This window comes from Solea solea, chromosome 19 (genome assembly GCF_958295425.1).
Source record: "Solea solea chromosome 19, fSolSol10.1, whole genome shotgun sequence".
NCBI lineage: Eukaryota > Metazoa > Chordata > Actinopteri > Pleuronectiformes > Soleidae > Solea > Solea solea.
In genome coordinates this window covers 8,245,432-8,259,840 of record NC_081152.1, presented here as the reverse complement: position 1 = coordinate 8,259,840, position 14,409 = coordinate 8,245,432, and the positions used below count along the sequence as shown (strand labels likewise).

At 39.4% G+C, this 14,409-nt stretch overlaps 1 protein-coding gene across 6 annotated transcripts; it reads right to left on the bottom strand.

The window, feature by feature from the left end:
* Positions 1-935: 935 nt before the first annotated feature.
* On the bottom strand, positions 936-14,050 carry st8sia5 (ST8 alpha-N-acetyl-neuraminide alpha-2,8-sialyltransferase 5). 6 transcript variants are annotated; one of them, XM_058617248.1, is made up of 9 exons: positions 13,375-14,044; positions 9,163-9,270; positions 8,779-8,874; positions 6,225-6,317; positions 5,437-5,595; positions 4,659-4,803; positions 4,454-4,566; positions 3,564-3,656; positions 936-3,471 (listed from the first exon to the last, which is right to left on the bottom strand). In XM_058617248.1, the coding sequence occupies exons 1-9, from the start codon at positions 13,518-13,520 to the stop codon at positions 3,009-3,011; spliced, it is 1,416 nt and encodes a 471-aa protein (XP_058473231.1). In that variant the 5' UTR covers positions 13,521-14,044; the 3' UTR covers positions 936-3,008. The 6 variants fall into 6 exon arrangements, with proteins under 6 accessions (XP_058473231.1, XP_058473232.1, XP_058473228.1 ...); XM_058617249.1 differs by having other exon boundaries at positions 5,437-5,523; positions 13,375-14,040; XM_058617245.1 differs by having other exon boundaries at positions 8,779-9,270; positions 13,375-14,050.
* Between the last annotated feature and the right edge of the window lie 359 nt (positions 14,051-14,409).

Genomic DNA, 14,409 nt, shown 5'->3' with positions numbered 1-14,409 from the left:
ATACAACACAGGCAAGCAGAAATTCATTGTGGTCACTTCTAATCACATAAAAGAAATAAGGCCGTTCCTTAATCATAATTAGCTAATTGCATTAGCTAATTGTTAGCTAACTATTTCAAACAGTGACTCTATAGATTAAATTGTTGTTAGTCCAGCTAATTTTTATTTTTTTTTCATTATAACTTCAGCATGTAACTATTTAAGGTTAACTACTTTGAGTTAATTAGTAATTATTTCATGTAGAATATAGAACACATTCAGACAGGCTAATAAAATGATGAGACACAGAAAATGGCTGACGGACACGAAAACAGGTCTAATAACAGGATAATACTCACATAGAAACGGGAGAAACACCGATAAAACAAACAAATAATCTGACGAAGAACTATTAAAAATGTCACATTTACATAGTGGGACAGGTGTGACGTGATTGGAGATGTGGAACAGGAAGTAAACCAGGGGGAAATAGGAGACAGTGCCATCTGGTGGGCAGATGAAGAATAACAGCGGAGATTTTTTTGATTTCTTTTTTTTTTCAAATATATTTATTTATTTATTTATTTATTTATTCATGTGTGTTTTTGCGCAGCTTAAATCACCCATAACAGCCACTGTTTGTGAATGAACCCCTTATATTATAATATATCCATGGTTGTCCTGTTGTACCACCATGTATGTACAGCAGCCCAAAGTGGAGAAATCAAGCACCAAAACAACTGAGGCGATATATAGTTTCATATATATATATATATATATATATATAAATGTATCTATACATATATATGTGTGTGTATATGTATATATGTATATATATATATATATATATATATACATATATGTTTACATATACATATATACATGTAAATCTTGAATGGCATCTTGACATATTTGTGATTTAAATTCATCCTGACATAAGTAATGATGAAACCATGAAGCGAGAAAATTCAAACAGTTTATTTACAAACACAATACCAGTATAAAGAATGATTTGGAATCAGTAAGGAAAGAACTGTGTTATACTTTGTATGACCTCCATTCTGCACATATAAGACACTTATATGTCTTTAAAACATTTCAAAATTATGAAAGAAATGTCTTAATCAAATCTCCCAACACAAAGGGGGAAATGAAGTGTTCAGCCAAGCATGACAATGACCAGTGACGACCAATGAATTTAGTTACCTTAAAACTTTTTGCAAGTAATCATTAGAAACCAAACATACTCTGTGTTAAATGCACAATGCTTTCTGGAGTGCAAACTCAATATGCACAGTTCAATGGGGGACAGTCAAATAATTCAAAAAAATCTTCATTTCACAAAAGCACAGGCATCATCGTTCTTCCATCTTCAAACAGCATCCACATTGTTGTACAGCTCACTTTTAGGAAATCCATTCATCTTTCCCAGAAAAAGTTTATAGTTTTAGTTTAACACATCTCCAAAAACACTGTAAGATTCAGTCAAGGCTTCAGTGTAAACATATTTTAGTGACCGTTAAAGCAGGCGCACACAAAGCCAGCTACAGAGTAAAGTCATGCAGAGCAGTACGTGATTATGAGTGCATGATGTTCACACTTCACTACTTCCAAGAGAACACAAGCTGCACATCTTTAAAGGCTCTCAAAATGTAGAATCAGTTTTTTCAAGACATCAACTAAGATTTAGTTTGATTTTTAATGTGAAGACAAGCAAACCACATGGGTGCACTGCATATCATGTATAGAGGGGTCTGATATCTCATAAGGCAGCATGGCTTAAGACATGAATGACAACAAGAGGCTGGGTCCATCAGCAGTGCTCAGATTGGATGGCATGAAAAGTCACTGCAGAATGTCTGTCTGGCTTTGCCATTGCGAAAGAAAGAAAGTAAGAAAGAAAGAAACAAACAAAGAAAGAAAGAAACAAACAAACAAACAAAAACACCCTTGCTTCTTCTCCTTTCCCCACCACATTTTTTAACCAAAACAATCAAATTAAAATTTTAATTGGAAGGAGGCCAATGAAAACAGGCCTTTTAATAGTGTCTTAAAATATTCACCAAATGAATCAGGTGAATAGGAAATAGATTACAAAAGTAGACAAATGGATGTTACAATGTCGTTTTTGCCTATTTTCTTATTATAAGCCTAATATCAAGGTTCAGGTTGTGTTTATCAGAAACATGAAAAGCTGCCACACCCACACAGAAGAAGAAAGTAGGGATGAGGGAGCACGAAGACGCCCACAATTGCATAAACATCTTGTGCAATATTAAGTAGAAAACAAAACCTCTGTACAGAAGGGCCACTAGAAAACTTCACAGAAACAACATCACTATGAAGAGTACTTTTTTTTTACATTAAAAACAAGCATCCTATTGTAAAATGTAACCAGAGTGATTTGACTGAATAAATTAACAACTTTAAGGTCCAGTGTGTAAGAATTAGTGACTGTAGCATACGAAGGACTCGTCCACAGATCTCCATATGTGTGTCAGGGAATTATAGTGGCCTTCGTACGCCATTTGTGTAGGAAACCTCTATTTCAAAACACAAAATGCATATCTGGCTGGTTTGAATTGTTGTAGAAACATTTGCCGCAAGATGGTGGCCTTTGTAAAACAAGGCCCTTGTTTAAAGTACATATAAAAGGCTTATCCTAAGGCTAGAAAAACTTAACTTTTTCTAAAAAAGGATTTTAAAGTGATTGCACACCTATACAAACATACTCCTGTATATTAAATTTCTACCAATAAACCCTCTTAAACGTTACACACTGGACCTTTAAGATACACATCTTTAACAGAAGTACACTGGTAATTAAAGCAAGCAACCTTCAATGTGTAGTTTAGTCAGTGAGAGCAAAGAAGTATACGTTCCAGGCCAACTCTTCTTTTTAAATACAGAGGAAATTGTAATTTGTCAAATTCACCAAAAATAAAAAGATGGCAGACAACCCTGCTCTTAAATAAAAGGTACTAATGTTCAAATATTGAGCTTCCCCGTTGAAGCAGAAGAGTGAGGGATCACGTGCACTGCCCCGTGTGTACATGGATGATACCACGAGTATGCATCTGAATGAAGTTGAAAATTTCATGAGGCATCGCATGGAAGCCCGGCCGTGGCTTGACATTGTCGTAGTAGTGGTGAGTGATGAAGATGCCAGAGGGGTTCATGGGAAATCCCCAGAAACCGTAGAGGTGGACCTCCTCACACATCTCCAAGGCGGCGGTGACGAGCATCAGGCCGCTGCTGAGCCGCTTGGCCCGGACGCCCTGCACCGCCCAGAACCGCTGCACGTTAAGCAGATACTGCGGGTGGAAGAAGAACACGCCTCTCTGGGAGTCAAAGTCATCCAGCATGTACTTGACTCTGAACGAGACGTCTGTGTTGCGCGTGTTGTAGAAGGCTGGAAGCACCACTGAGGAGTTCTCGTAATTCTGGAGAACTTCATAAAATGGGCGCCGCCATTTCTCCAGTTTCTGAAATCTGCAGCGGGGGTGAAATGTTAACAGACAATAAAAACAAAAGAGAAGAACACACAAGATCTGATTCCTCACTGTAACCCATATTTACAGTACCTCTCAGTAATTATGCTGGGATTTATTGTCACCAAATCTGTTTTAGTGCCAACATCTTCAGAGTACTTGTCATTAACGGGTGGTATGTTGCACCTGCAACAAGAGAAAACAAATTGTTAAAAGGCCAGGGTGTAATACTTAGGAGGGTTTCATCGGCAGAAAAGTAGTTCCTGCTCTGGTGAAGGTCAAGCGAGCTGAACCGATACTAAAATGTGACGTCAACAGACTGCCGGCCACTGATTGGCAGAGAGTCGTCACTGGAAAAGTCATGAGCACGACGTCCGAAACAAGAATCAAACCGAACAAAGCGAAACTGTAGATCAGTTCATACAGGGTTTCCCAACCCTGGTCCTCAGGGAACATTGCCCTGCATGTTTTAGTTCCAGCTCCAACACACCTGATTCAAATGGTCAGCTCGTCATCAAGCTCTGCAGAAGCCTGATAACGAGCAGTTCATCTGAATCAGGTGTGCTGGAGCAGGACAACATCTAAAACATGCAGGGCAAAGTTCCCTGAGGGCCAGGGTTGGGAAACACTGAGTTAAAAATACGTAAGAATACCAACAACATATGTTAATCTCCAATATTTAGCAAGGGCATTTCTAAAATCTTAATATTTAACAGAGGAGTCTGGTGTATTTAGCGACAGCACTGCTGAAAGCCAACGATCGTGAGCCGAATCACTGTATTTTAGTTCAGTGATGGAGTCTGTGCTCCGGTCATGCAGGAAGTACTGAACTAATCTGTTTAATTAACTGATTCTAATGATTCAGTACACCGAAAACAACCACTTTACCAGTCACTAGTTTGTCTTTGTGCCATTTGTTGCACTTTGCAGTCTCACCATTAGGTGTCACTAATTTAAAAATCACCAAATGATTATATTCATACCTGAAGGCAAAATCTGCTGAATCGATTTCCTTTCCACATTTGCTGTTCTTCAGGATGCCGCCGTTTCCAATAACAGCACATTTCTTGTACTGCGATTTGGAATAAGGCATGTCCTGGATCAAACAGACAGAAACAGTTTAAACATTAGTTTTAGATAAGACAATACTTAAAATCAAACGGACGGCACCCCAGGAATCTAACTCACATCTGGGAACATCTTGAACACCTCCGTGGAAATGGGAAGGATGCCACTGGTGTCCACCTCGTACCTCAGCTTGGTCCCTGCAGGAGTGTTCCTCTTGGTGGTGAACAAAAACGAAGGCGCATTACAGCAACGAGACAGAGACATCCTTGAGGGGGAAAACACCACAGAAAAAAATTCTCAATCAGTTTAGGCTCGGTGTGTGTGGCAGCACAAAGACAAAAAAGGGCTTCACACCTGTGCGGTGTTTACCCTGACGTTACCTCCATACTGGGCCTCATGCAGACCCCACATCTGTGCATGTGAAAGTTATTGTTATTTCAAAGTCCACCAATTTATTTATGTAAGATTTTTTTTTTTTAAATAAAAACATTATTTTATGATTCATTCATTAATAGAAAACAGCTACTAATGCTTATATAGGCAATCTATGAACAGCTATGTAATTGTTTTTTTTATTTAAAATAACATTACAGGCAATGTAATGCAGTGTGTAATCTACATAAAGCCACTCCTTGTGTCAGAGATAAAAATTAATCTTCAGTTAAATCAACAACCTACAAATAGACTTGTGTGATGCTACATAAAAATTAACATTTACTTGAAAAACAGAAGTGTAATTTTCTTTGTAAATCCATGTGTTTTTTTTCAATGTTGATTGTGATGCTGAGCAAGAGCAATGGACATGTTGTTTTCCGAAATACCACACATACAGATATATTATAACAGAATGAAGTCATCCAGATGTGTACATTCCCTGCAGACACAGAGTGATGCTCACTTGAAGTTGCTTGCCTCCTCCTTGCTCTGCTCCCACTTACACACCTGCAGGTTCCGCCACCTCTCAAACAGGTCGGAGGTTTTCACCCTGGCAGATAGGCAGAGAGACTTGTGGTATGAGGAAGGATACCCATGGCCATGTATTTTCCGTTTAATGTTTCTACAAAGGCAGTAAATGTAACAAGCATCAAAACAATTACTGAAAAGGACGAGGAAAATTGCAGTGATTATCACCGGATCTACAACAAAGGCAGTGGCTTCATCATTGTCTGTAAGTAGGAGTCCTTGAAATGTCCTTCCTTCTGAGATGATGGGGAGATGTGATTAGCTGGAGGCGCCTGAGTGGCACCATTACTTTGACTGTTTGGCAGCTGCTCTCTGCCACAGCTAGAGTGGCTCACAGCGACTCATCAAGAGCCGGAATGTGTTTCGACAATTTACTTTTACTGCCTGAAGGATAATGCAGAAAAGGTCACTGGATAATGTTCGTATTCATACCAGAGGGAATATGCTGCACAAATTGCTTTGAGCACAACTGGCTGCTTGTGGAGTGAACTGAATCTGGGCAATAATCCTCTGCATTATGTGCCAACAATGTATCATCTGCCATGTCATCGTTGACCAATTTAAATACCTCTACATTTTTAAAAAATATATTAAAAAAATAACTATATATATATATATAGTTTGCACATACATTTTTAAAAACATATATGTACTGTATATATCATTGTGAATATATTGAGACAGTGAATATTCCCTCTCGCTTTAAAGGAAAGAAACACTCACATTGTCAAGACTTTGACATCCATAATCTCCTGCCTGAGCTCCCTGCACGTAGTGGAGTTGTAGTCAAAGGAACCTTCATAGCTTTCCAGATACCTGATGGGATAGAAACAGTCATCGCCTGCCTTCACGTCTCTCCTCAGACACAAATGAATCAACAGAGTTCAAAACAACAGGCTGTGGGGAGAAGATGCAATATAAACATAAAAACAGAGCAAAAATGTATTTTAGATTTCATACAAAATGTTTGTCGTTTGACTATATGAATTGAATATCATAATAGCATTGTGGGATGGGTGAATGACAGAAGTGATGGAGCTGATTTTAGGCGTCACACACAGGAGAGTACAGTAGTGTTTGCTGGACACTTGCACCAGATTATGTTACATCTTAGTCTAAATCAATGTTACACCGCAAAGAGAAACAATACATCTCATATTTTCACTCGCTGCTCTGGTTGTGATGAGAACTTGCATGATTTAATACTGGAATTGTTTAAGGTATATTCGTTTAGAACAGAAATAAATAAAGGTTGTTGCTTGTAAATGATGAAACGTGTGTAGTATCTGGAGGACATGAGTATAAAAGGGTCTGTCCTTCAGTGCCAGGCATTTGATTTATGCAATCATGAAGCTAATTATATAAAAGTAATACTATGTCATTTGTGCTGGATACAATAAGTGACTTAATGGCTGATTCTTGATCATTTTGATACACAAACACAGATGGCCATGCAAACAGGCAACCATAAATGTTTATGGAATTAAATATTTTCATTTTAATCATAATCTTAAATCAATAAATTGAACCACTGAAATGGTGACATGAACCATAAAAGTAGACAAAATTAATGTTTTCAGTGAGGTGGTGTGACTGTGTTTAAGTAAAGTTAGAGGATTTGTTCACTCATTAAGTTACTGTTTGTCTAACAATTAATTGAAACACCTCATTTCTTGCCGCACAACATTATCTTTACATGCAATCTGTGTGTGTGTGCTGGGATCACTGGGAAATATTGTTATTTGGAAATGATATAGATCAAGTCAATGCACCATAATGTTGCGATTACTACATATGGCCACAGATGTCGCTGTTCAGCAAGACATTCTCAGTCCTCCTTTGGTTTAAGTGTGTCCTGCTCCAGTTTAGATTCAGTATTGTTTGCTAAATGCTTGATTTTGATTGATATTGTCTGAATTCTGTACAGATAAATTGTGCACATGATTTAATGTGATTTAAACAAGGTGATTAATAGGAAAGGGGTATCTAAAGTAAACTAAAGTATCTGCATTATCCTGTGCAGAATGTTGACGTTTTTGTAGCAACCAGATGAATATTCTAGTATGTACATGTTGTTATATGAAGAGTTCTGATTTGCATGTAAATTCAACCTTGGCAGACAGGCATGAGGCAGTAGATATGTGGAACAATTATGTTAATGATTATCTGCAATCGTACCTCTGTAAAGGGTTGTCTCACCAATCTATAATTTATAAAAATTATAAACCCATTTGTGGGACTGCTGGTGCTCTACAAGATTTGATTTCAAATTAACCTTCTCCTAAGGAACATTTGATTCTTGTAAAGCTCTTAATACATTTCAAAATGTGCATGGCTTTAGTGACAGCAAGGGGGGGATTTAATGGCAAAATGGCAGCAAATGCAGGCTGTATATGTCAAAACACATTTGTGAACTGATTAAATGGCGTTTACAAAGATGGATGAAGATGTTAATGAGGTGATTTTAAAAATGAAGGGTGATGATTAAATAATACAATGAGCATCACAGTGGTGGGATGAAACTGGTTGTCTACATCCACCTGATGACGCAGGATATTTCTGAGGTTTAACTGAGACGAGCATCTGTCTAGCATAATAACTTTAGTCATGCTTCTTTTAGCTAAGATGATGAAACCTTTGCAAGTGTTCCGTGTTCAGTTCTGCGTCATTCACTTGATGAGATGAATTTTATCTCTTATGGCAGCATAAACGTTAACCAGCTGGTTCTAAACCAGTCCAGGGTGAGAAGGACTAAACAGCATTTTACCATACTGACATCCTCGATGAGGATTGGAAGCTTTGGGGGGGACAAAACTCTGACACATTCTTGTCTTCTTGTAACAAGGAAAGTAAAGTAGAAAGAGGGAGTTGATCCAGGTTGCAGAGAGAGAGGCAATGCAGATGTGAGAAGGGGAGATTGCAAGAGCAGAAAAAAGAAGTGTCCACACTATGTACATGGCATACACACAGAGCTGTGCACAACACATGAGACACGGGTTGAGGAGGACATGGCATTTGGAAATGGGTGCTGGATGGGACAGAGCGGTGCGAGGCGAAGCCAGAACATCAACAGGAGACCGTGGTTCAAACCAGCTTCTGGAGGGGATGGGTGGGGTTTGGGGATCTGGGTCGAGGTGGACAGGATCAGACAACATGCAAGTGCAACCACCACTGAAAAAATATGAGAGCTTATACCTTTCAGACTAATGAAAAAGAAAGAGGCATTCCTGGGTTTCAGTGAAAATACTAGGAAAAAAATGCCTTTAAACAGGCCTACCTTTGAGTGCGTTTTTTTGTCTTCTTAATGACAGCTAGGCAGGGTCTGAATATTATGGCGATCTGTGAATCAGGCTGAAAATTCTGACGGACACATCTGTCAACATGCAGACAGGTTAAGTTAGAGTTAAATATGTGATGTGGTCCTGCGACATTATCTTCTTTAAAACCTGCAGATCTCAAAACAAGTAGAAATGGAAAAAGAGTGTTACTTGTTACTTTAAATGTGCTATACCACTTTTGTCTACAGCATCTGAGGAGATTAGTAGGCATGCAAGGCTGGGTCATCTCTATGATGTCTTTGAAACTTGTGTTTCCTCTCTCTGTCTGTCTCACACTCTCTTTTCTCAGAGGTGTTGTGCAGTCAGTCACGCTGGAAAGGTACCTTTTCCTTCCATTTCTGGCAGGCCTCAGCGATCCATCATCGGAGAAATTAACTGGACCGGTCCAATTTCCTGTCTCGTCCCCTTTGAGTCGGCTAAACTGTTGTGCACTAATAAGAAAATGAGTTTATTTTGAGATTTATTGTCCTCATTGTGCAGATGTCAAACACATACAACCAAGCCCATGTGTTCACTCACACAACTCAGTCACACACAGACATATATATATATATATATATACAGTAAGGGCGGGCCAACTTTGGCCTAAAGAAAACAGTCAAAATGTGGCATCAAATGTGTACGAATGAATTGTCAGTTCATGACAATATGGATTGAGTGATGATTCAAACATTCATGCTTTGCAATAACGAAGTCCACGAGTGTTCGACTTGTAATATATCGGAGTAGCTATGATTTAGAGGAGCAAATTTTGCTGCCAATGTTCCTACAAATGTCAGAACACCTCTAAAGGAAGAGATGCCAACAGATTTGCCAAGTGTAGAAACAATAAAGTAAAACTTAGAATGCATTAACTCAGCCACATATTACTGATTAAATACATTAACACATGATAAGTTTAGCTGCCAATTTACATGCTGTTCAGACTGCAAACATGTGTTTTATGTTGCCTATGGCTGAGAAATGAATGCAAGTGATGGGTTTCAATTTTGTCAAGTAATACATCAACTGTATGATCCAGCAGAGCCATGTGACCCATGTTACACATTAAGTTCTGGGTGTATTGACCTTGTCTGCTCAATTTTCACAATAACCATCACAGTCAGAGCAAACCATTTGGTGCAGAAGGTTCATAACCCTCACATTTTTCTGAGTAAAGACAAATAATCCCAGAGAGACAGGGGCACTGGTATGTTTGGAGTCTGTTTACAATAATAAACAAAGTCCTCTTCAAGGTTCAGTCTCCTTGGGGTAGATCGAGTGGAATGCTTCATAGAATAAAGCAATAAAACATATTTCATTTTGAGCAGCTGGCAATTTTGTACAGTTTTGTTACAAATCCCATGATTAGACCTACATCAACAATGCAATATTCTGAATGTATGTCAGAAAACAAAAAAATCTTGCTATAGGGGACAATTGGTGTTCACAGCATCAGGACATGCGTATATGGTTCTTCTTTAAAAAAAAAAAAAAAAGAACCATGCATAAAAACCTGGATTTCAAGTACAGGAAAAAAACCTATGCCAGATTTAGCAGAGAACTAAATCTGTGCAGTGAGTCTTGAAATTAACAAAGGCTTCCATGTTCATCTTGATGGAGAACATGTTTTGGACAAAAATGGATGGTTATGAGCTTATCATGAGATTTGTAATAATAATAATGATAATAAGGAAATGTATAATTTAAACATTAAAAATCAAAAGGACAGGGGCTGTTTTTACCTTGAGTTTTAACAGAGGACCCATGTTTAATACATCCAAAGATCTGTCAGGGGTGAAATTTCTTCTTAGCTGACTGATAATGTATTCTTGTGTGACTAATTTCTCTGAGAGCTCTGTGGGAGTTGTGCTAAATAAAGAGCCTCTCTGGGTGCGTAATGTGAGCGAGCATTCATCGTGGAGAACTGATGTGCAGGCACATCTGGCTTCTCTGTAGAAGTGCCACTTCAGCATCACAGTGGAACACTAGAAATCACCCAAAATGTTTCTTCCTCACTTGAGGACAGATGTCCTTCACACAGAAAAGCAGTGGCACAGTTGAGTCACTCACCATATCAACTAAAATAGATCACCAAAGTGCCTTTGCCTGTGGGCTGATTTCTAGCATGTAAAGATTGTGCAGCACTGATATTTTCTAATATTTTGCCATAATAATCATCGTCATATTACTACATCTAACTCATAGATCTTGCATCCAAATGTTAAGAGCTCATTAATCTCCTAATAACTCAATTTGAGTCTAAAGTAATCCTAGCATTAGATTGAACAAAGAACAGGCACAAAGTCGCTCCAAAGCACTAATCGGGTTTGATTCTACCCTTCAGCTTTGTTAATGGGCTGTAAGGATGTTTTTAGATACTGGATCTGTGGCTTTGGTTCTTTGGTAAAGGCCCCAGGTACATTGATCAGATGACCACTTAGCCGACTGTATGTCCGGTATCTTGATCAAAACAGGAAATGAACTAATGCAATCACCACTCAGTCTCTTTTTTTGGTTCCTCTTTGACTTAACTTTTACAAGTGAAGTGCTGCAACTTAGAAATGGTGGTCTCTATCTTTGTACACACATCTTTCAACAGAAATGTAATATGTACAAATGAGTGCTAATAAGTACAAATTGTTTACATCATGTTAAACATATGTTATGTTATATGTGTAGTTCATTCCTTCATTCTTTTGCTTCAAATAAAAACACATTTGAAGACATCACCTTGTCCTCTGGGCAGATGGGGCATACATTCATGAGGTATTATATATCATAATCAATCAAATATAATCATTAGTTGATAATGAGAAAAACCACTTAGTTTCAGCCACATGCACTTAATTCCAAAGCCACAACTACGTGTACTACGTGTAAGGGGTTTCTGGCAGGCCTCTTTCTTGCTGTGAATACGTTTGCCACCAATTTCAGGCAATATGATCCTTCAAAACACCCCATACTATATTCTCCTAACTGATGTCAGTGAAGGCAGGGAATGCGACACTCAGTGGTCTGGTTCATGGTCATATATCTATCAAATACAACAATGTCGTTGTACTTCACTGAACCCACTGGTCGTCCAGGATGACCTACATCTAAACTATAACACCCTGTGTCTCAGGGCCTCAGACCTTCTGTCATTATGTCCCCAGGTCGGAAAAACAGACTGCAAGGGTGTGGCTGGCCGAACACCATGTGGCAACAACAACTTGTCATTGTTTATGCTTGAAAAGATAAGATGACGTCTCTCTCGCTCTCTCTCTCCCTCTTCATCCTTTTACTGTGCTTCACACATGCATGGACACACACACACACACACACACACACACACACACACCACATTCAAGTCTCTCTCTATCATCGCCCCCCCCCCTCTTTCCCCCACCTGCGCTGGGGTGTGTACAGACAGACTGAAGCAAAATGGCTGCTGCTGAGTCCACTGGTTTGTGTTGTGTGACCCCCCCCCCCCCCCCCAGGCTGAGTACTAGGAACAAGTAAGAGCACAAGCAAAGAAATGTGCATGTGTCAGTGTGTGTGTATGTGTGTGTGTGTGTATTTGTCTGGATCCATGCATCTCACTGCAGAGATTTGGATGCCATGAATCCAGACTGAGTATCCAGACCAGCCCAGCAGGGGGATGGGGGGGGGGGGGGACACAGAGTAAGCTGTGGGAGTTTACAGATTGCAGCACATATATCTTTTCTCTGATAGAAGCATATATGTCCTGTGGAATATCTGGCAGATGGGGGGGTGGGGGGGGCTGGGTAAAGTTTCCTCATTGCTTTGTTATTGTTTGAGGTGACATTTGGGTGTTTCGTCTCATACATCACCTAGAGATCAAACATCTCAGCTTCTCAGCATCTGCTCGTCTCACACTGAAATTTTGTGAAGGACTGGGGTCTTAAATCAAGGGAGCTAATTGATGTTTGAACTGATGAGTAGACTCAAGATCCAGGATTTACTGTTGCAGAGGTAATACAAAGCTCTGCAGTGGCTGCAAGTGTATTGCACAAAGAGTTAACAGGGGCTGATAAGAAGTACATATCTTAATATTTGTCATGTTTCCATCTGTCATCATCATCATCATCATCAGCACCAGTATCTTTCAGTTGCATATGATAACCTGATGCTCTGTAAGATGTAGGCTACGACCAGTCAATACGGCAGAAACATGAAATCAAATTGGGGAAAAAGAAAAAGGAAAAACATTACCATATACAGCTGCAGCACTGTGTATGGTATGAATGTGATGCCTCATTTTCAGAAAAGAGCAAAAAAAATAAATCCAATGGAAACTGTCTCTATGCCACTGGGAAATAAAGATGGATGGTTAATTGCTATTGTTCTATTCAGCCATGAGAGCTTGTTTTCCCCATGAGCCCCCAAAACACAGCCTGCATTTATTCTTCAAAAAATCACTCATTAATGTTGATTTCAAGAAAACTGACCTATGAAGGCATGCTTTTTTTTAATCATTAGTGTGTTTAACTGTCTTAGCTACATGCTGTGCTATGAATGTCCTCCGTGAAGCAGAAATAACCAGGTCTTACCTCTTAATGTAGTTTTTCCCATAGAGGATCTGCTGCAACAACGTGACGAGTCCGAATGCGCAAATAAATATGAAACAAAGAGATCTGTTGCCGAGTATGTCTTTACCCGACGATGGGTCGACGTATCCCATTCTTCGGCGCAGCATCCGGAGATGACGGTGACACCCGCTTCTCAGGTGTCTCTCTCCGCTGCAGTCAGGACCAGGAGCGCAGGAGGCTCGAACCCGCTGGGGTTGACATTGTCCATCACCTCACTGTGCTTCACTGCCTTCACGGCATCGCATCACTGCTACTGGATGATACAAACCTGTATAAAGAAATCCTTTATGTAGATCTAAGTGTGTGTGGAGTGGACTCGATGTGCTGCAGATAGTATAAACAGGCGGATTGGCAAACGTGAAATGTGGTGCAGTCGGTCGGTCGGATGAAAGCAATCCAAAAATAACTCAAATTTAGATTTTCCAGAATCAATCGCGGGATGATTAATCGGATAAAGACGTGGCATCAGTGCCCATCAGCTTTAAACGCGTTCTCCCCCCTTTAAATAAAAAGCCAATATGAGCTGCGACAAAAGAAAAACATCCACCATGCTTCCTCTCAAATCTGGGCAAAGCTGCGTGACCGAAATTTGAAAGGAGGAGGAGGAGGAGGATGCGCCTTTTATCATCACCAGCATCAGCAGCAGCAGGGACGCACTGTGTTTCACTCTGATGTACTCAGCCATGTCAGCCAATGTCACGGTGTCCTTCAAGATCCAGTGATGTAAATCGTTATTCAGTTTTTCATAAAGCTAATTAAATGTAAAAGTCCACATATTTCTGCTTGGCAATTTTCTGTCTAATGGTTTTTGATAATGTGTCAATGCCTCAAAAAAATCACACTTGAAATAACCTGAACTATCCATTTAACTCAGAGTATTTTGAGGTTTTCAGCAGTGACATTATGACAAATCAGTGGATATTTTAAGACCCATTTCTAGTCACATTACTGCAGATTCTTTGCAAATTTGATGAGCTCACCCAGAGCCGGCCCAAG